The following is an 18,573-nucleotide window of genomic DNA, read 5'->3' on the forward strand; positions in this document are numbered from 1 at the left end:
ACATGTTTCACAGTTTGCAATGGTCAAAACCACTTGTACTGAAATAAATGACACCACTTGCTAAATGGGGGAATGTTTGGGGAACATGTGTAACGGTCCCCGTTACAATAAGTACTAGTTATTAGGGTCTTCCGTCTTCAGCGGAAGACCCTTCTATTATTCTATTGTTGATTTTTCACTTTTCTTATTATTATTATTATTATTCTTTTTTTTTCTCCTTACCGATTTTTGTGCAGAAGATTTCTCGGAGATGGCTGGATCGATTTACTTCAAATTTTCAGGGTTGATGCGTTGCCATTTGAAGTTTGTACCGCCGTTTTAATTTTTGAAAAATCACTTCCGGTTGGGAGTTATCCCCCTTTTATCGATTTTCAGATGACCATTTTGTCCAGACAAAAACTCAAAAACGATAAAAGCTAGAGAGCTGAAATTTTCAGTGATGTTAAACGACATGTTGTAGTTGTGCACCTGGGTTTTCAAAATTTCCGGAACGGCCTAGTATGGAAGCTCGGTAGGGGTCGAAAATGGAGTTTAAAAAAGTGTACAAGTTTTTTCCACGTTTTAAATCATAACTTTTTACTTGTAAATATTTTGTTTAGACATATATAACAAAAGTTGTACAGTTTATTGAGATCTTTCGTGCCATATCAAGAAATGGGCCCATGGGCCTCATGGTTCGCCTGAACCATTGAATTTCTGTTACAATGATTAACTTTTTTCTCACGAAACTTTTGATAAGACATGTAGAATAAAAGTTGTTCAGTTTTGGAAGATCTATCTAATGATATCTACAAAAAGGCCTCCGGGCATCATAGCTCGCCTGAACAGTCGAATTTGTATCACAATTAATAACATTAATAACTTTTTTCTCGAGAAACTTTTGATAAGACATGTAGAACAAAAGTTGTTCAGTTTCGCAAGCGTTAACTAACGATGTTAAGAAATAGGCCTGCGGGTCTCATGGCTCACCTGAACAGTTGGGTTATTGTTGCAATCTATAACATTTTTGTCAAGAAACTTTTAATAAGACATCTAGAACAAAAGTTGTTCAGTTTTGAAAGATCTTTCGAACAACATTATGAAAAAGGCCAACGGGCCTTATGGCTCGCCTGAAGAGTTTGCTTAGTGTCACAATCAATAACTTTTTTCTGGAGAAACTTTTGATAAGACATGTAGAACAAAAGTTGTTCATTTTCGCAAGCGTTAACTAACGATGTTATGAAATAGGCCTGCGGGTCTCATGGCTCACCTGAAAAGTTGGGTTATTGTTGCAAGCTATAACATTTTTGTCAAGAAACTTTTAATAAGACATCTAGAACAAAATTTGTTCAGTTTTGAAAGATCTTTCGAACAACATCATGAAAAAGGCCAACGGGCCTCATGGTTCGCCTGAACAGTTTGATTTGTGTCACAATCAATAACTTTTTTCTGGAGAAACTTTTGATAAGACATGTAGAACAAAAGTTGTTCAGTTTTGCAAGATCTTTCAAATGATATCAAGAAAAAGGCCCACGGGCCTTATGACTCGCCTTAACAATCTGATAAATGTCGCAATCAATAACTTTTTTCTCAAGAAAATTTTGATAGGACATGTAGAACAAAATTTGTTCAGTTTTGCGAGATATATCTAGAATGATATAAAAAAAAAAAATAGGCCTCCGGGCGACATGACTCGCCTGACCAGTCGAATTTGTATCGCAGTATATATAACATTATTAACTTTTTTGTCGAAAAAAAAGGCTGACCCCTTCAATTAGTGGCCGAGAGCGACAGAGAGTCTTTAATTCATAGCACTTAAATGATCAATATTTGTAAAACATTACCGAAACTATATTGTACGTCTAGACAATATATTTGTATCATTATTCATGAACGAAAATCTCATTCGAATTCTTATCTCATCACATCTAAAATTGGACGGAAGACCCACTCGTTGCTCGCAACGAGATCGCATCTAGTTATTATTATTCTTTCTTTCTTCTTGGGACTTTTTTGTCCACGAGTGTTCTCAGAAACTACTCAAGGGATCAATATGAAACCTTTTTAGGATGATAGTATAGCATATGTAGATGTGCGGAACGAATGTCATTTTGTCTGAAAATGCATGCATGTGCATGCACGTGCATTGGATTTTTTGTTTACAAACTTTAGAATCAGTCTAACTTTTTTATTTTTCAATGAAATCGTTTGCTATTTATATCGTAGGTATCACATGGGACCCTTAACTCTTTGGCATCGTCAAAATTTCAATTCTGCACGCGCATGCACGTGTGCTTCAATTTGATTGGATAATACAAAACCGTTTATAACATTCATGCCAATCAAGGAAATTTAATGATATTTACAGGATAGGTAGACATGTCAAATGTCTACAGATCGATGTAATAAAAATTGCAAACGCGCATGCGCACGCACGTGTATTGTCTTTTGAAGGTTCAATTCTCTCAATGACCATAACTTTTTTGTTTTTTGTTAAAATCTTTTCAAACTTGTATTGTATATGTATCTTGATATTCTTAACAAAAGTGTATAGTCATAATTACCATCCGGCACGTGCATGCACGTGTGCTAAATTCTGATTGGACGATTTTCAAATCGCCATAACTTTCTTATAAATGATGGAAACAATATGAAATTTATACTGTAGGTATATCTATCAAATGTCTATTGAATGACATCAACATTGATGCTGAGTCATACTCACGTGCCCGTGTATGCACGTGCATAGCTTTTCTTTCATTTTTCAGGTACTAAAATGGTCATAACTATTGAATTAAAAACTGAAATGAATTCAAATTTACCCTGAGGATCTATGATATGAATGTCTGTGAAATGGTGTCAACAAATTTTCCATTATCAAAATCACATGCGCGTGAATGCGCGTGCATTGTAATTTTTGACGTCTAAATTTGAGTATTGGTGTATAACATTTTGAGATTGCAATGAATAGGTTTGAAAATTAGGTTGCAGGTATGTTTTGGGCCTGTCAATTTATTAATAGTCTCAAAATCACTTCCCTGCACGCGCATGCACGTGTGCTTAATTATGATTGGACGATTTTGAAATCCCAATAACTTTCTTAAGAGTGAAGCGATCGATACCAAATTCATATAGTAAGTATATTGTTCAAATGTCTATTGATTAGCATCAACAAAATTGTTGTGTGGTACTCACGCGCACGTGTATGCACGTGTATTGATTTCGGTCTTTGTAGTTTTGAGTTGCCGTTAATTTCTCGTTTTCCATTGAACAGTTGTGAAACTTCTCTTGTACTCATATAGTCAGACTTCTAATGTATCGAGATGGTCGAATTATTCATATGCACGTGCATGCACGTACGTGCACGTGCACAAAACTCTCAGATCTTTATAGCTGATTTGAACTAGTATGAAATGGACTGAACGTTATAAGATAGTTATATATTCACATGCTATACAGTTTGCAATGGTCAAAACCACTTGTACTGAAATAAGTGACACCACTTGCTAAATGGGGGAGTGTTTGGGGAACATATGTAACGGTCCCCGTTACAATAAGTACTAGTTAATAATGAAAGTGTGAGGAAATCTACATCATTAACAATGAAAGCATGAGGAAATCTACATTATTAACAATAAAAGCGTGAGGAAATCTACATCATTAACAATAAAAGCGTGAGGAAACCTATATCATTAACAATGAAAGCGTGAGGAAACCTATATCATTAACAATGAAAGCATGAGGAAATCTACATCATTAACAAAGCAAATCCTACAGAATTCAACTGATGCTTCCAATGTTTCTGTGTCTCCCATAAAATAAACAACCTAAACTGTACCTAATTCCAAATCACAGGAATAAAATATTGTAGTTATGAATTGAATTAGGTCATTTCTTGCATTACTTTCGAATTTCTGAATGGAATTAGGTCATTTCTTTTATTAAAACTGTCTACTTTTTTTCGAATTTCCTCCATTGTGACTGTCAAGACCACAGTGGTGGATCCAGAATATCACAAGATAAACTCCAGAAGTTCAAGGCCAAGTTCTAATTTTCATTATACAGTAAAGGAAAAAAAAAAGGGGGGGGGGCAACAACTTGGCTGGGTACATTGGTCTGAAGTGGATCTATGAAGCCCAGAAAACATCTGCATTTACACTTTTAAAGAAACATGCACCTCAGTCGTTGTTTTATCACTATTATCAGCATTTTTAGATTTTCAGCTTGGAATGATACCATCAATCTTCAGGAAACAAGAGATTGCTTAACAAATGATATATTTTAATATCTATTGGAGAAAGTCTTCTAAATGTTATAATATTAATTTGTTAGTGATCTATTTCATCTATATTTATTTGTCTTATTTTGGGAGAGTTGAATCTAGCATTTACATGTAGTACAGAAACAAAACACAAAACAAATAACTTGATTATTGGAAAATCCTTTCTCAAGAATTTAGTATAAATCATCATCACCAATAAATTTTCTCATTCATAGTTTGCAGATTTCATTAGTTCATATACATATATTCACTGACTAAAGGGCAGTAACACATATTTTCTATAACTATTGAGTGAGTTTTGCTTACTTCAGGTTTGATCCATAAATGTTGCCCTGTTTCACAGCCTTCCTGGGCTAAAAACAGGTCAAATTCTGAGGTCTTCCTATTGCAACATGTCCAAAACTTCATGCTGTAAGAAAAAAGTTCTTGACAATGTGAATAAATCCTCTTGTTTTCTAAAATCGCAATATAAATTAGGGCTGGATCAATATATCGATTATTGATCTACATTGGTATTTTTGAGCGATACGATAACCGATACAGCGAGTCCCATATCGTTTAATATATTTAGAGTGGTTATTAACATATCTTATAATGAGATTTCATGAACGAGTTAACAAATAAATTGAAAATATACGAACAAACTATCTAAATGTCATTTGCTCTGTGACTGCATACAACGCAAACATATGTCAAAAGTGTGCATGTGGTGACAATACCATGGTCCCAGTTTTCAAATATTGCTTATATGTAGCTTGAAAAAACCAAATTGTTACATTTGTGGAACAGGTCACAAGTTCTGTTGGTACAACTAATTTAACAACACATTTGCGATGATATCATAAAGCTATTCAAGCTAACACTATACAAATGAAACAAAAGGAATAGGTGAAGCTTTATTTTCGCTATTATCTAATCATTTATATTCTCAAAATTAAGTGTAAATGTACTTATATTGTATCGTTAATACGTATCGCATATCATCTCTCTGTATCACAATACATATTGTATCGTAATTTTCCAAATGATACCCAGCCCTAATATGAGTACATCATTTATGATAAAGAAACAGTTAGCAGTCCAACAAGGTGCTTTTTGGCTTCACACAAACTTTTCCTATAAAGAGCAAGAACTCCAGCTTGTGTCATTTTGTAGCATCTTGTGAAATCCTGTAGTCTCCTGTAGAATGTTACAAATCATACAAGGCACCAAGAGTTATCTATCCCTTATGAAGAGTTACCTACCCATAGTGGAGAGTTACCTACCCCTGATGAAGAGTTATCTACCCCATCGTGAAGTTACCTACCTCTAGTGAAGAGTTACCTACCCCTAGTAAAGAGTTACTTACCCCTTGTGAAGAGTTACCTACCCCTAGTGAAGATTTATCTACCCCTCATGAAGAGTTACCTACCCCTCGTGAAGATTTACCTACCCCAAGTAAAGAGTTACCTTTCCCTTGGGAAGACTTGCCTACCCCTTTGTGAAGAGTTACCTACCCCTAGTGAAGAAGTACTTGTACCTACCCTTTGTGAAGAGTTATCTACCCTTTGTGAAGAGTTACCTACAGTACGGCCAGCGCGGATCCCGTATTTTCCGCGCTCCCCCCGCGGGATAGAGCTACCGCGGTATATCTCAGGTAACCCAGCATATCCCGCGGTCTTACCTGTAGATGATTAATGCCATCAACAAACGCGAGTTATCTCCCGTTAACGTAAAAAAATAATACTGATCATCAACTGAAAACAGATCGTTTGTTCAGCAATACTATAAATAAATCAATTGCCATATACATGTGCGTGCACCACTTGTAAAAACACATTTTACAAAAACTTCTCATGTTACCTTTATTGAACCATACATTCAATATAAGGGTAGATTACCATATACCAATGTCGGAAGATGACCATATACTGTACAAGTGCATATATATGCGCTTTATCCGTAAAATGGCAAAGGTAACTTCACGAAAACTGATTATCCCTATCAGTATCAATCACATATTTGTGGTTTCATAAATTGTTTTTCAGGAATTTAATTCTATACAATGTATTTGTACAAATATTTAAAAACAAAACAAAACATGGATAACATAAATTTATATCAAAGTAGGGAAAAGAAAACCTTGCATCAGCAAATTCTAATCTTTATAAAATTTGAGAGAGAGAGAGAGAGAGAGAGAGAGAGAGAGAGAGAGAGAGAGAGAGAGAGTACTATTTAACATACATGTAGCTGACTGAACTGTGAAGAAACGGTCATGGGTATGTGTATATCTGTTATATAACACGCCCTGTCTGCTTCAATGCCCCAGACATCGATCGGCGCATGCTTTAACCGTGAAACAGCAAAAGTAACTTCACGAAAACTGATTATCTCTGTTAGTATCAATCACAGATTGGTGGTTTAATAAATTATTTTTCAGGAATATAAGTCTATACATGTATTTGTACAAATATAAAAAAACAAACATGTATCACGCAAATATTAAAGTAGGAAAAGGAAAGCCTAGCATCATTAAACTCGATATAAAATTTGAGAGAGGGGGGGGGGGGATAAAACGTGTAAAGTGAGGACAATTTTTGACAATGACCATTTGACAAAAATCTGCCCAAGTTACGTCTCCATAAACTTGATCCGCAGCATACGAAAGATGTAGATACAAAATGTTAGATTAGAGGGGACAAGTGGTATGAGGATATGTTCTAATTAATATTCTCTCAAATCCATTTTCTCCCCAATTCGAAAGAGAGTATTAGATAAATGTCCCTATAGCTATATAAACACAGTACATATTTGCCTTTACATTAACATGCGTGTATTCTCTACTAGACATTGTGAAGACGCCCTAACTTAACAGGTTTCATTGTGTAGAGTACGTCTCGGGTATGTGTATATCTGTTACATAACACTTCCTGTCTGCTTCAACGCCCCAGACCTCGATCAGCGCACGCTCTACCCGTGAAACTGCTAAGACAACATTAGACTAGCCACACGAACACCGCTTGGTAATCAATACAAATAAAGCATCAATCTAATTAAGTTGGATCCAAATTCTCAAATTTTAATTACATTTTTGGGGCTTTGAATATAAGAGAGAGAGGAAAAAAACTTAACAGTTTAATGCATATTTTAAGGGATGTAATATACATGTAATACCAAAAAGTAGATAACAAGTAAAACGCAGTTTTGGGGTATACGCCACCCATGTCGTATATGTGTGGCCTTACTCTACAACGTATATTAAATTTTGATTTAACATGCAATTAGAGAGTAATTTTGATGATACTGACATTCATATGTACCGTAATAAAAGGAATTAGTAAGTTGTAAGCGAGGAAACCAGCACTTGACGAAGGAATTAAAAACAAACATCCTAGTTTAATTACTGGTAAAATTTGTTGCATATAGGTAATTGTAAGCTGATAAGTAGATTGCATGCCCTGGAGTAGAGACATTACAATTTTGACATCCTGTATTTGACGCGTTGAACATATACACACAGGGTCTTCTCCCCCGTGTGTTATTTTAAGAACACGGTCAGCAGGGACCTAACAGGTGTACATATAAACGATGTTCGATTGAAATGAGAAAACAAAAATCTTTCTTTTAGCATAATATAAAATTTACATTTTTTTTATTCTTAAAACATACAAATATTTTGTTATTAATAAATTTTTTAACCAATTCTCGAGGTCTACACAAACGCCATTAAAACAGACAGAACATATTAATCTTGCGCTCGTATACGGTCATTTGTAGATCTATTTGTATTATTTTTTCACTGCAAAAAATATTAGGACACAGTCCTAATCCTTATCATTAAATGTAGCATAAATAAAATGTTTTGTTTTGGTTTTTTTTAGAATAAAAAAATTGGAGGTGTATTGCAAATGCTAAATCCTAAGTATATCTGGTTTTAGTAGGTCCCTGATTTTATTTTTCCTTTTTTTTCTAAAATGATTTATTTAATATACCGGTATGTAATGCGAAATAGCTGGCCATAAGCAAGCCGTACTCATTTTCTGCCGACAAATAAAATAGCTATTGTACAGTTAGTTTGTCCTAACAGGTAAATAACTGTACTTCACACCGCCGCGGTATAAATCAGCCCCGCGATGAAATCCCGCGGAGGGTTAGCGCGGGAAGGATTAACATACCGCGGGGGAGCGCGGTCTAATACGGGATCCGCAATGGCCGTACTGTACCCCTCGTGAAGAGTTACCTACCCTTCGTGAAGAGTTACCTACCCCTTGAGAAGAGTTACCTACCCATCGTTGAGTTACCTACCCCTTGTGAAGAGTTACCTACCCCTCATGAAAAACTGGATACCCTGGGTGATACAAACATCTCTCTGAGTTGCTTTCTTCTCGTTGGTAACACTGAAAATGACAACAGACCAGGTACATACAATACACCAGACATCAGGATCATGAACATAAGGTTGGAGTGACATTATGTCTTGCCCATCATAAAGCATGTTATTTCTTTCAATTCCTAATATCACATACCCCTTTACACCCATTGTTTTTACATGATGTGCCAACTTTCACTTCTTTTGAGTCGGTTTTATCTGAAAACATAAAAAATGATCAATGATAAATTATGCTCAAAACTGAATAGTTTCGATATTCGTAAAACCATTCATCACATGAACTGCAATTGCTCTAGTGATACACAGGACCTCTGAACATCTGGGTCCTCATTCAAAATTACGTCTGTAAGACCGAGATTCGTAAAAACCATGACAGGCTAGTCAACTTTCTATGGCACTAGTTTGTACGAACTAGCGAAAATCCAGATATCAATCTTGAATTGGTTAGATTTTAAGGGTTTTTCAATATCTTAAACACTACAATGTTTTTCAATATCTTAAACACTACAATGTTTTTCAATATTTTAAACACTACAAGGTTTTTCAGCGTTTAAAACACTTGCGTAACTCCTGCCCCTCTGTCCCTACCTTCAGCTGTTTGTAGACTGAGGTTATCCATGTGTTTCTCCAGGGCCTGTTTGAGTGTCGGAGCGATGTTAACTTTTAATGGGGCGAGGGGTTCATCTAATGGCGGTCTGGCTGAGGGGTCCCGGGGCTTTTTGGGCTCTGGCATCTTCACCTCAATCACCTTTTAAGAAAGAACAGCATTAAAGTGCATATTCTGTATTCCATCAATTTGTAACCAAATATAGTGTGCTCTGATACAGTCTAGTGTGCTTCTACATTTGTAGCACAATAATATTTGTTCTTTAATACATTTGTATCAAAAAAATATTTGTTCTTTATTATATTTGTATCACATTGATATTTTTTTTGTAAATTACATTCGTATAACAATAATATTTGTTTTTTTTATTAAATTTGTATCACAATAATATTTGTTCTTTATTATATTTGTATCACAATAATATTTGTTCTTTATTACACTTGTATCACAATAATATTTGTTCTTTATTACACTTGTATCACAATAATATTTGCTGTTTACTACATTTGTATCACATCTTTATACCCACATCATCTTTGTTATCTAGTTTTTTTTCTTCCTTGACTGGTTCTGGTGGTTTGACATTGGTGTGACAGCCCTTAGAGCAACCCTACAATAACAATCACACATCACAATAACAATCACACATCACAATAACAATCACACATCATAATAACAATCACACATCACAATAACAATCACACATCACAATAACAATCACACATCACAATAACAATCACACATCACAATAACAATCACACATCATAATAACAATCACATATCACAATAATAATCACACATCACAATAACAATCACACATCACAATAACAATCACACATCACAATAACAATCACACATCACAATAACAATCACATATCATAATAACAATCACATATCATAATAACAATCACACATCAAACATGGGAGTTCAACATGTACAACAGATATCAAACACAAGGACTACACCTCAGAGCAACCTTACAATACACACATAACAACCCAAAATAATATTCGATATAACATAAACCCAGAAATGTCGTCAAATGGTGAGCAACTTTATAATACACACACAGCAACTCCAAAATAATACATCAATATTAAACACAAACCGAGAAATGCTGTGAAAGGGTGAGGAACCTTATAATACAAGAGGCCCATGGACCACATCGCTCACCTGAGTTACCTTGGTTCATATTTAAAGATTTTTTCTATTTGCATGTTTTAACTTTGATCTCTATTGTTGCCCCAACCTACTCCTGGGGGCCATGATTTTTTCAAAATTGAATCTGGACTATGTCAGGAAGCTTTCATGTGAATGTAAACTTTTCTGGCCCACTGATTTTTCAGAATTTTTTAAAAATGATTTTCCCTATAACATGTATAAGGCTGCCTAAAGTTAATTCTACGTTTAACATCACCCGCGCGCGTAGGTTTCAGCGAAATTACCGCTTTGAAAAAACAAACAAATCCGGATTTGTAGTTGTTCAGGTTTGATTTTTCATTTAGCGACTTAATTCTACATCCCACGTAAGAGGAAAACGCACTGTAATATTTGATCAGAGGTCCTTACATGAAGAAAATGGAAGTATATGCCACTATTAAAGTAAAGAAAACGTACAAAGATGGTTTGAACCGAACTAATCTAAGCGAGATTCGTCGAGGCTGGATATTTGGACCGACACCTCTTCCGAATGTCAGACCAGTGTCACACAGTGATTCGGGAAATCTTGCCTGAACTTCAGCCGCATTTTGCAATTAAGATGGGTTAAACTGAATTTCTTGACCGCTTCAACTTTTCGCCTTAGATATCCTATTTAAAACTCCCTATCACAATGAAACATGCATTTCTTACCTTTACATGGTGTAAATCCCACAATATATAGATATCGCTATTCTCGAAGCCGTTGCAAACGGCCACCATTTCATATTTACCTTCTCAACACTAAAGAGGTCTGATATACTATTTCATGACAGTTTGTACTACAAGTGGAAATACAGAACTTACTGATTGATAATTACTTTGTACAAAGCATTTAATCATGAAAATTAAAAGCACTAAAAAGAAAACTGTATTCATTTAATAAATTTATTTGAAGGCGTCCTAAACTATCGGAACCCTGCCTTGTATTTGTAAAAGAAAAGGTACAATCCTGATCTTTTAGTTGTGGTACACCAAATTAGCATCTTCCTTTCAAAACTGATTAATAGTACATAGAAAATTGTATAACAAAAAAAAAAAATCAAAAAAAAAAATCAACACAAAACAAAGTAAAGCATATTTTAAACTCTTAATTTCCACAAAAGGAACAGTTTTCCTTTAGTTTGCTATGTTTGTGGTGATGAAAATCCATTGGATGTACCACCTGATGTTATCGTAAGCCACTCCTCTGCTCACCCAATCTGCATTTTGTGTTCGCAGATGGGATACAAACCCAGATTAAGGAAAAAGTCTTTACTGGGTAAATGCAAAAATTGACTTGGACTTGAAAATCAAATTCTACAATGTGTTTAATTTGACATATTACTTTTTTGTCACTGAATTGGGAAATTTTAATTGACTTGGACTTGAATATAAAACCCTACAATGTCTATTATTTGAAATTGTTGATTTTTGGGTCACTGAATAGGTAATTTTCAATAAATACACATTTGTTTAAAATTTTGGTTTGTTTATTTTTTTCCTCCCTCCCTCGTAGGTTTTGAAGTTTTGAGGTGACGTTAAACGTAGAATTAATTTTGAACAGCCTAAATTTGTATGTAAAAATTTATCCCCTATTGTTGCCTCATCTTACCCCCGGGGGTCATGGTTTTAACAAACTTGAATCTGCACTATGTTATGAAGCTTTCATGTTAATTTCAGCTTTTCTGACCCAGTGGTTCTTGAGAAGATTTTTAAATGACACCACCCTATGTTTGCATTTTTGTGAAAGCCCTTCACCCAAGGATGCATTTGGCCAAGTTTGGTTGAAATTGGCCCAGTGGTTCTGGTGAAAAAGTCGAGAATGTAAAAAGTTTACAGACAGACGGACAGACAGACAGATGACGGACAACAGGCGATCAGTAAAGCTCACTCGAGCTTTCAGCTCAGGTGAGCTAATGAAGATTGATATTAAATAGGGGCCGAGCAATGCAGTGAAGCATGAGCAAACCAATAATGCTATAAACATGATCAAGTCTGCCAGCGTGAAGCGTTACACTTCTTACTCAAATGTTTTTTGTTTGAAAAATGGAAATTTATTTCTTATATCTACATTTGACTTCTATCACAGCCGTTAAAATAGACATAGTCTATTCATTGAGATTGATACATGCACTTTGTTGACAACTGCAACACTTTCTGAGTTTCACAAGGAAAAGGGTGTCATTACAAACTGTATTAAAATATATGAAAGACTAACACATTGGAAATATAAATATTCAGTTTTATGAATCAAACTGTATAAAATGTATAGCATATAATCATTTACAGTGTTTATCATACATAACAATTATTACCTCATTCAGGCAGTTTTCCCTCACAAAATGCTCCCAAAATTTCCCGAAGAAATTAAGTGATTAACGCTTTATTTCAACTTTATGACACACAAAAACAAGAGGCCCATGGGCCACATCGCTCACCTGAGTCACCTTGGCCCATATCTGAAGACTTTCCATATATATTTGCATGTAAAACCTTAGTCCCTGTTATGGTCCAAACTACCCTTTGCAAACTTGAATCTACACTATGCCAGAAAGCTTTTATGTAAATGTCAACTTCTTTGGCCCAATGGTTCTTGAGAAGAAGATTTTTAGAGCTTTTTCCTATATTTGTATGTCAGAAAGTTTTCTTGTAAATATCTGCTTTTCTGACTCAGTGGTTATTGAGAAAAAGATTTTAACTATATATTTGTATGTAAAACTTTGATCCCCCTTGTGGCCCCATCCTACCCCCGGGGGCCATGATTTGAAAAAAACTTGAATCTGCACTATGTCAGAAAGTTTTCATGTAAAAATCAGCTTTTCTGGCTCAGTGGTTCTTGAGAAGAAGATTTTTCCTATATATTTGTCACAGGTGCTTGAGGACAGGAATTCCTTTTGAAATGCCCTATAAAACTGTACCTACCAGTAAAAACGGTGACATCATGCCGTAGACCGAATATTTCCCTCACTAAAAATCTGTATGTCACTCTAATATAAGTTCGTTCATTGGATAAAATTATACAATTTTCACCGACAAGTTATCGTTTTTTGAACCGATCAAAGCTTGGCCAACAGAAGTGGAGGCTTTACGTCATCTATCGCAAGAAGGATAACTCTGCTGGTAAACCGAGAAGTTCTGAGTGTCAATGGAAACTATGTAAAGGTAAGAGAATTACGAAATTGCTTATTTTGGCGCATATTTACAAAATCGAAAAACGTCAAATTCAAGAAATAATAATTAAAATCGAGCAGCGATGAATTGCAACCAATCTATATCATCTTGGGTGCTGGAAAATTTGGCAGAAGCAGTCAATGCGAATATATTGACATTGAAGACATCAAAAACAAATATGAATCCAATGTAACCAGTTTTCGGTTTACCCGCGGAGTTATCCTTCTTGGAATCAATGTATAAAGACCAACTGAGGTTATGTGACAATAATAAGCCTAGATGACGATGGACTGGAACACACTCCAATCTATCACCTTGGAAAAATAATTTCGGTAAAATAGAGTTATCTTTTTTCGAAAAATAAACAGCTTTAGTCTTGGATGGATTGAATTTGAGTAGCCACTTATTTGACCATTTTTCTAGTATATGTAAATCATAATTAAGCTTGTATTCAATTTCTAGCATATTATATGAGGACTGCTGGAGTGAGTTGTCATCAGCAAATAATCTACACATTGATAGCATATTTACAGCAACATCATTAACATAAATCAAAAATAGTAAAGGTCCTAAATTTCAGCTCTTCTGGCCCAGTGGTTCTTGAGAAGAAGATTTTTAAATGACCCCACCCTATTTTTGCATTTTTGTGATTATCTCCCCTTTGAAAGGGACATGGCCCTTCATTTGAACAAACTTGAAAGTCCTTCACCCAAGGATGCTTTTTGGCGAGTTTGGTTGAAATTGGCCCGGTGGTTCATGAGAAGAAGATGAAAATGTGAAAAGTTTACAGACAGCCGGACGCCAGACAAAATGTGATCAGAAAAGCTTGAGCCTTCGGCTCAGGTGAGCTAAAAATGGTACATTGCAGTGCACTGCACATTCTGAGTTGGGTAAATCACACACTGTAATGAAAATTTTCACGAGAGAACACTGGATTTAATGGAGTGTTTAAATATCAATGAGGTGTTCAGAACTTACTGGAGTGTTGAGGAATTCTGTGAAATCAGTGCTTCTTTTTTTACAGCAGGACCACCCTTTCAGAGCATCATGGAACACTGGTTGTCCCGGATGAAATGTACAGCTATCTGTAATACAGCAATTAGTGAAATGTACAGCTATCTGTAATACAGCAATTAGTGAAATGTACAGCTATCTGTAATACAGCAATTAGTGAAATGTACAGCTATCTGTAATACAGCAATTAGTGAAATGTACAGCTATCTGTAATACAGCAATTAGTGAAATGTACAGCTATCTGTAATACAGCAAGGGTCAGATAAACTTAAACATGGCAGATGTCCTTATAGCACAATCTGTAACATTTGACACCCACGCTGAAACCCAGGACCCCAGACACAACAATACTGTACCCCTGGCAGCTACACATCCTATAGTGTACATCCAGTTCCCGTGGCTCTACTAATCGAGTTAAAAGGGTTACATGTAACTACCTAGCCAGAGTTAGCACACGAAGGTCACATACCACCATATAGCTGACACTAGGCTTACTTCACAGTGACAATCACATTCCAAAGTTTAAAAGGTAAACTTAAAACATCGCCTGTACTAGAGGATATGTGAATATTTGGGTACACTTTACTTTACTGGTCCCCATCAATCTAGAAAAAAAAAAACACAACTTCAGTTCTGAAAATCATCAAGGCTGCTGTTCAGGCTCGGCGTGAGGTTTGTCAGGGGTGTTCGTGCTTTTTTAAAAGGTGGGATGGCAGGATCGGAAACGAAATCAGCTTTGTTTGGGTGGTACACTTCAGAAAACGCAGAAAGCAATAAAAAGGGTTGGCGGAATCATTCAGTATTGGGAAAAGTAGCTGTCATAAAGGTTTTGACTTTGGTTTGGACCCCAAAATCTGGATCAACGAAGTGATTTACAGTGAGATGAGTGAAACCTTCTGAGTTTAAGGGGCTGTATGCTTTCCAACAGTCACTGATTATTGCTGTGCCGGGTTTGATGTGCTGTTTTATGATGATAACCAGGGTATCAGCCTTTCTGTCCTCAACAGTGTTAAAAAAACACTTCTTGAAATCACGTTTGATTCCACCGAACACCTAGACTCCGTCAACATGACTACCTTTATGAAATTTTCTTTCCCAAACCTGCTCTCATCAATTTCCACAATAATTCCGGGACCTCCAATGATTTTATTATTGCTTTTTTGTAAGATAGTGTCGCAGAACTCTATGGAGTAATTGTACAAGTTTACTATCATTTACTCACTAATTCTTAGTTTATGGATTCCTGCTTACACTTGTAAACCCAAAAGAATTTGCTCTAATGTTAGATTGTGATTTTCAAACCAGGATCCTTTACGAATTAACACCTTGTTATGACATTTTTTTTGTTGGAGCATCTCCATACATGACAATCACGGTTGAATGAAGTGTCTTCACTTTGTCCAAAGTCACAAAATTTGCATACACAATCCTTCAAATTGATTAACAAATTCAACTGAATTTTAACCAGTGAATAATTATCTCCCAAATTTTCCCAAGATCTTTTAATCTGTATGGCATTGCAACATGTATTTGTTTACATTTTCGTCTGTCAAACTTCGAAAGATGTGTTATTGCGCATACTCTGCACTCACAGCGATAACAACAACATTTTGAGAAACAGTTAATCAGATATTATTTTTATGTAATCTTGACATTTGAAAGTAATTTTCTGTTTTTAAGTTGAAAACTCCCGTTTAAAACAAAGATGTTTACTATGAATTTTTTTGTAGATTACGAATCTGGGTTAAAAAATACCCCCAAACTATTATATTTTCATTTTTACGATGGCTATCGTATTATAAACATCATCACTATTCATAGAGGGCAAAGCCGTCTCACAGCCCAAAGGTCGGAGCTCTCCCTAGATAGGGAACACGTATATATATGTTTAAAAGGAAAATATAGAAAACTAATGAAAAATTAAACCATACCTATGGAACTTGAAAATTTTGTTCCCAATGTCGTCATTGGAATACTAGCACGTGGACATGTATTTCTCCATTTTTAATCTCGTCTACCCTAGTTCACGTCGTTCTGAGATGTTACATAACATCCGTAAAAGCATGTAAATTTATTTTCTTAATCATGTATAATCAATTCTCGATTAACGCTATTTGTGCCATGTCTCCTATGTTTGTGTATTTGCTAAACACTAACTCTAACAAGAGCAACGCCAACGTGGCATAATACGCCCGTAGATTTTGCTCAAGGAAAACATATTTTAGTGGGATTCATATTTTAGTGAAGTTAGCACTAGCCTCTGTGAGCTAATTCATTATCATGGTGATCAAATATACCAAGTTATAATATCCAGGAGCTTACGGTTCGGTTTGTATCCTGCCCACAAGGTTTTCCTTATAAGTGATACTACGACCTTGACCTTGAAAAACAATAGGCACCTTCCTCTCATCATGATGATCAAATATACCAAGTTATAATATCCTGGAGCTTACGGTTTGGTTTGTATCCTGCCCACAAAGTTTTCCTAATAAGTGATACTACGACCTTGACCTTTGACCTTGAAAAACAATAGGCATCTTCCTCTCATTATGGTGATCAAATATACCAAGTTATAATATCCTGGAGCTTACGGTTCGGTTTGTATCCTGCCCACAAAGTTTTCCTTATAAGTGATACTACGACCTTGACCTTTGACCTTGAAAAACAATAAGCATCTTCCTCTCATCATGGTGATCAAATATACCAAGTTATAATATCCTGGAGCTTGCGGTTCGGTTTGTATCCTGCCCACAAAGTTTTCCTAATAAGTGATACTACGACCTTGACCTTGAAAAACAATAAGCACCTTCCTCTCATCATGATGATCAAATATACCAAGTTATAATATCCTGGAGCTTACGGTTCGGTTTGTATCCTGCCCACAAGGTTTTCCTAATAAGTGATACTACGACCTTGACCTTTGACCTCTCACCTTGAAAAACAATAGGCATCTTCCTCTCATCATGGTGACCAAATGTACCACGTTGTAAAGCCCTAGGGCTTATGGTTCAGTCTGTATCCTGCCCACAAGGTCCGGACAGACGGACGACGCCATACCATAATACGCCCCGTCTTTGACGGGCGTATAAAAATGACGTTACAATGCACTGTTTACATCAGTTGCATAGAGTTTCCCGCGTTCAATGAATAGGCGGATAAAAAATGTCTAAAGTTAGAATACTTTGATTGAGCTCTGTCCTCACACGGTAAGTGCTAATATTTCGGAATATTATTTGTCCTGTTATGGATCTAGATACTCCTCAAACACGGTCACGCCGTAAAACATATTATACCGAGCAAAGCTATGGTACGATTATTATTGTTACAATCTTTAGCCAATCATCAAATAGAAAAACAGTAATACAACTAACAAGATGAACGAGTTCATGAGTTTCTTTAAATAAAAATATACGATATATTTACGCTTACTTTTTACCACTTTGAATTTATTGGTTAATTTTGTTTTGTTTTAACTGTCTTTTAAATTGCAAAAGGGGTGTACTGTTGTTTATAATTGTTTGATTTGAAAGAGAAAAATGTCGAGGCTAAATGTGACGTCACAATGCATGATTTACGTATTATATTCCCCGCTTTAAATGAATAGGTGGATCCTGTAGAACTGTTATCCTCGTATATCCCCCTTTAATAGTTAGATGTTATTGGGCGTTTAGTACAAGGAAAATTTCATAAATAATATATATTTTGAAATGAATTATTGTTTATAATTGCTTGATTTGAAAGACGAAGAAAAAAGTCGAGGCTACATCTGACGTCACTATGCACGGTTTACGTCGGCTGGTGCTATATTCTCTGCGTTTAAAGAATAGGCAGATCCAGTAATTATCCTCATAGATATTCCCCTTTGATACTAGGCATTCATTGCAAGGGGAATTTCATAAATAATACATATTTTTAAATGAATTGTAATTTACCGTACTGAACAGAATTATGACTATCACTTGGGACACGCC

General features: G+C 35.5%; 1 protein-coding gene across 1 annotated transcript in view; it reads right to left on the reverse strand.

Annotated features, from left to right (window-relative positions):
- Positions 1–18,573, reverse strand: part of LOC125674096 (cysteine and histidine-rich domain-containing protein 1-like) — a 39,583-nt gene that overhangs the window by 20,042 nt on the left and 968 nt on the right. The window contains exons 2-7 of the mRNA XM_056160397.1: positions 14,567–14,673; positions 9,767–9,847; positions 9,219–9,378; positions 8,767–8,828; positions 8,567–8,637; positions 4,568–4,670 (exon numbers count right to left, since the gene is read on the reverse strand). Coding sequence (XP_056016372.1) covers positions 4,568–4,670; positions 8,567–8,637; positions 8,767–8,828; positions 9,219–9,378; positions 9,767–9,847; positions 14,567–14,673 — 584 coding nt within the window. The remainder of the gene's footprint in view (positions 1–4,567; positions 4,671–8,566; positions 8,638–8,766; positions 8,829–9,218; positions 9,379–9,766; positions 9,848–14,566; positions 14,674–18,573) is intronic.

The sequence above is a fragment of the Ostrea edulis genome, chromosome 3 (assembly GCF_947568905.1).
Source record: "Ostrea edulis chromosome 3, xbOstEdul1.1, whole genome shotgun sequence".
In the NCBI taxonomy this organism is placed as follows: Eukaryota; Metazoa; Mollusca; class Bivalvia; order Ostreida; family Ostreidae; genus Ostrea; species Ostrea edulis.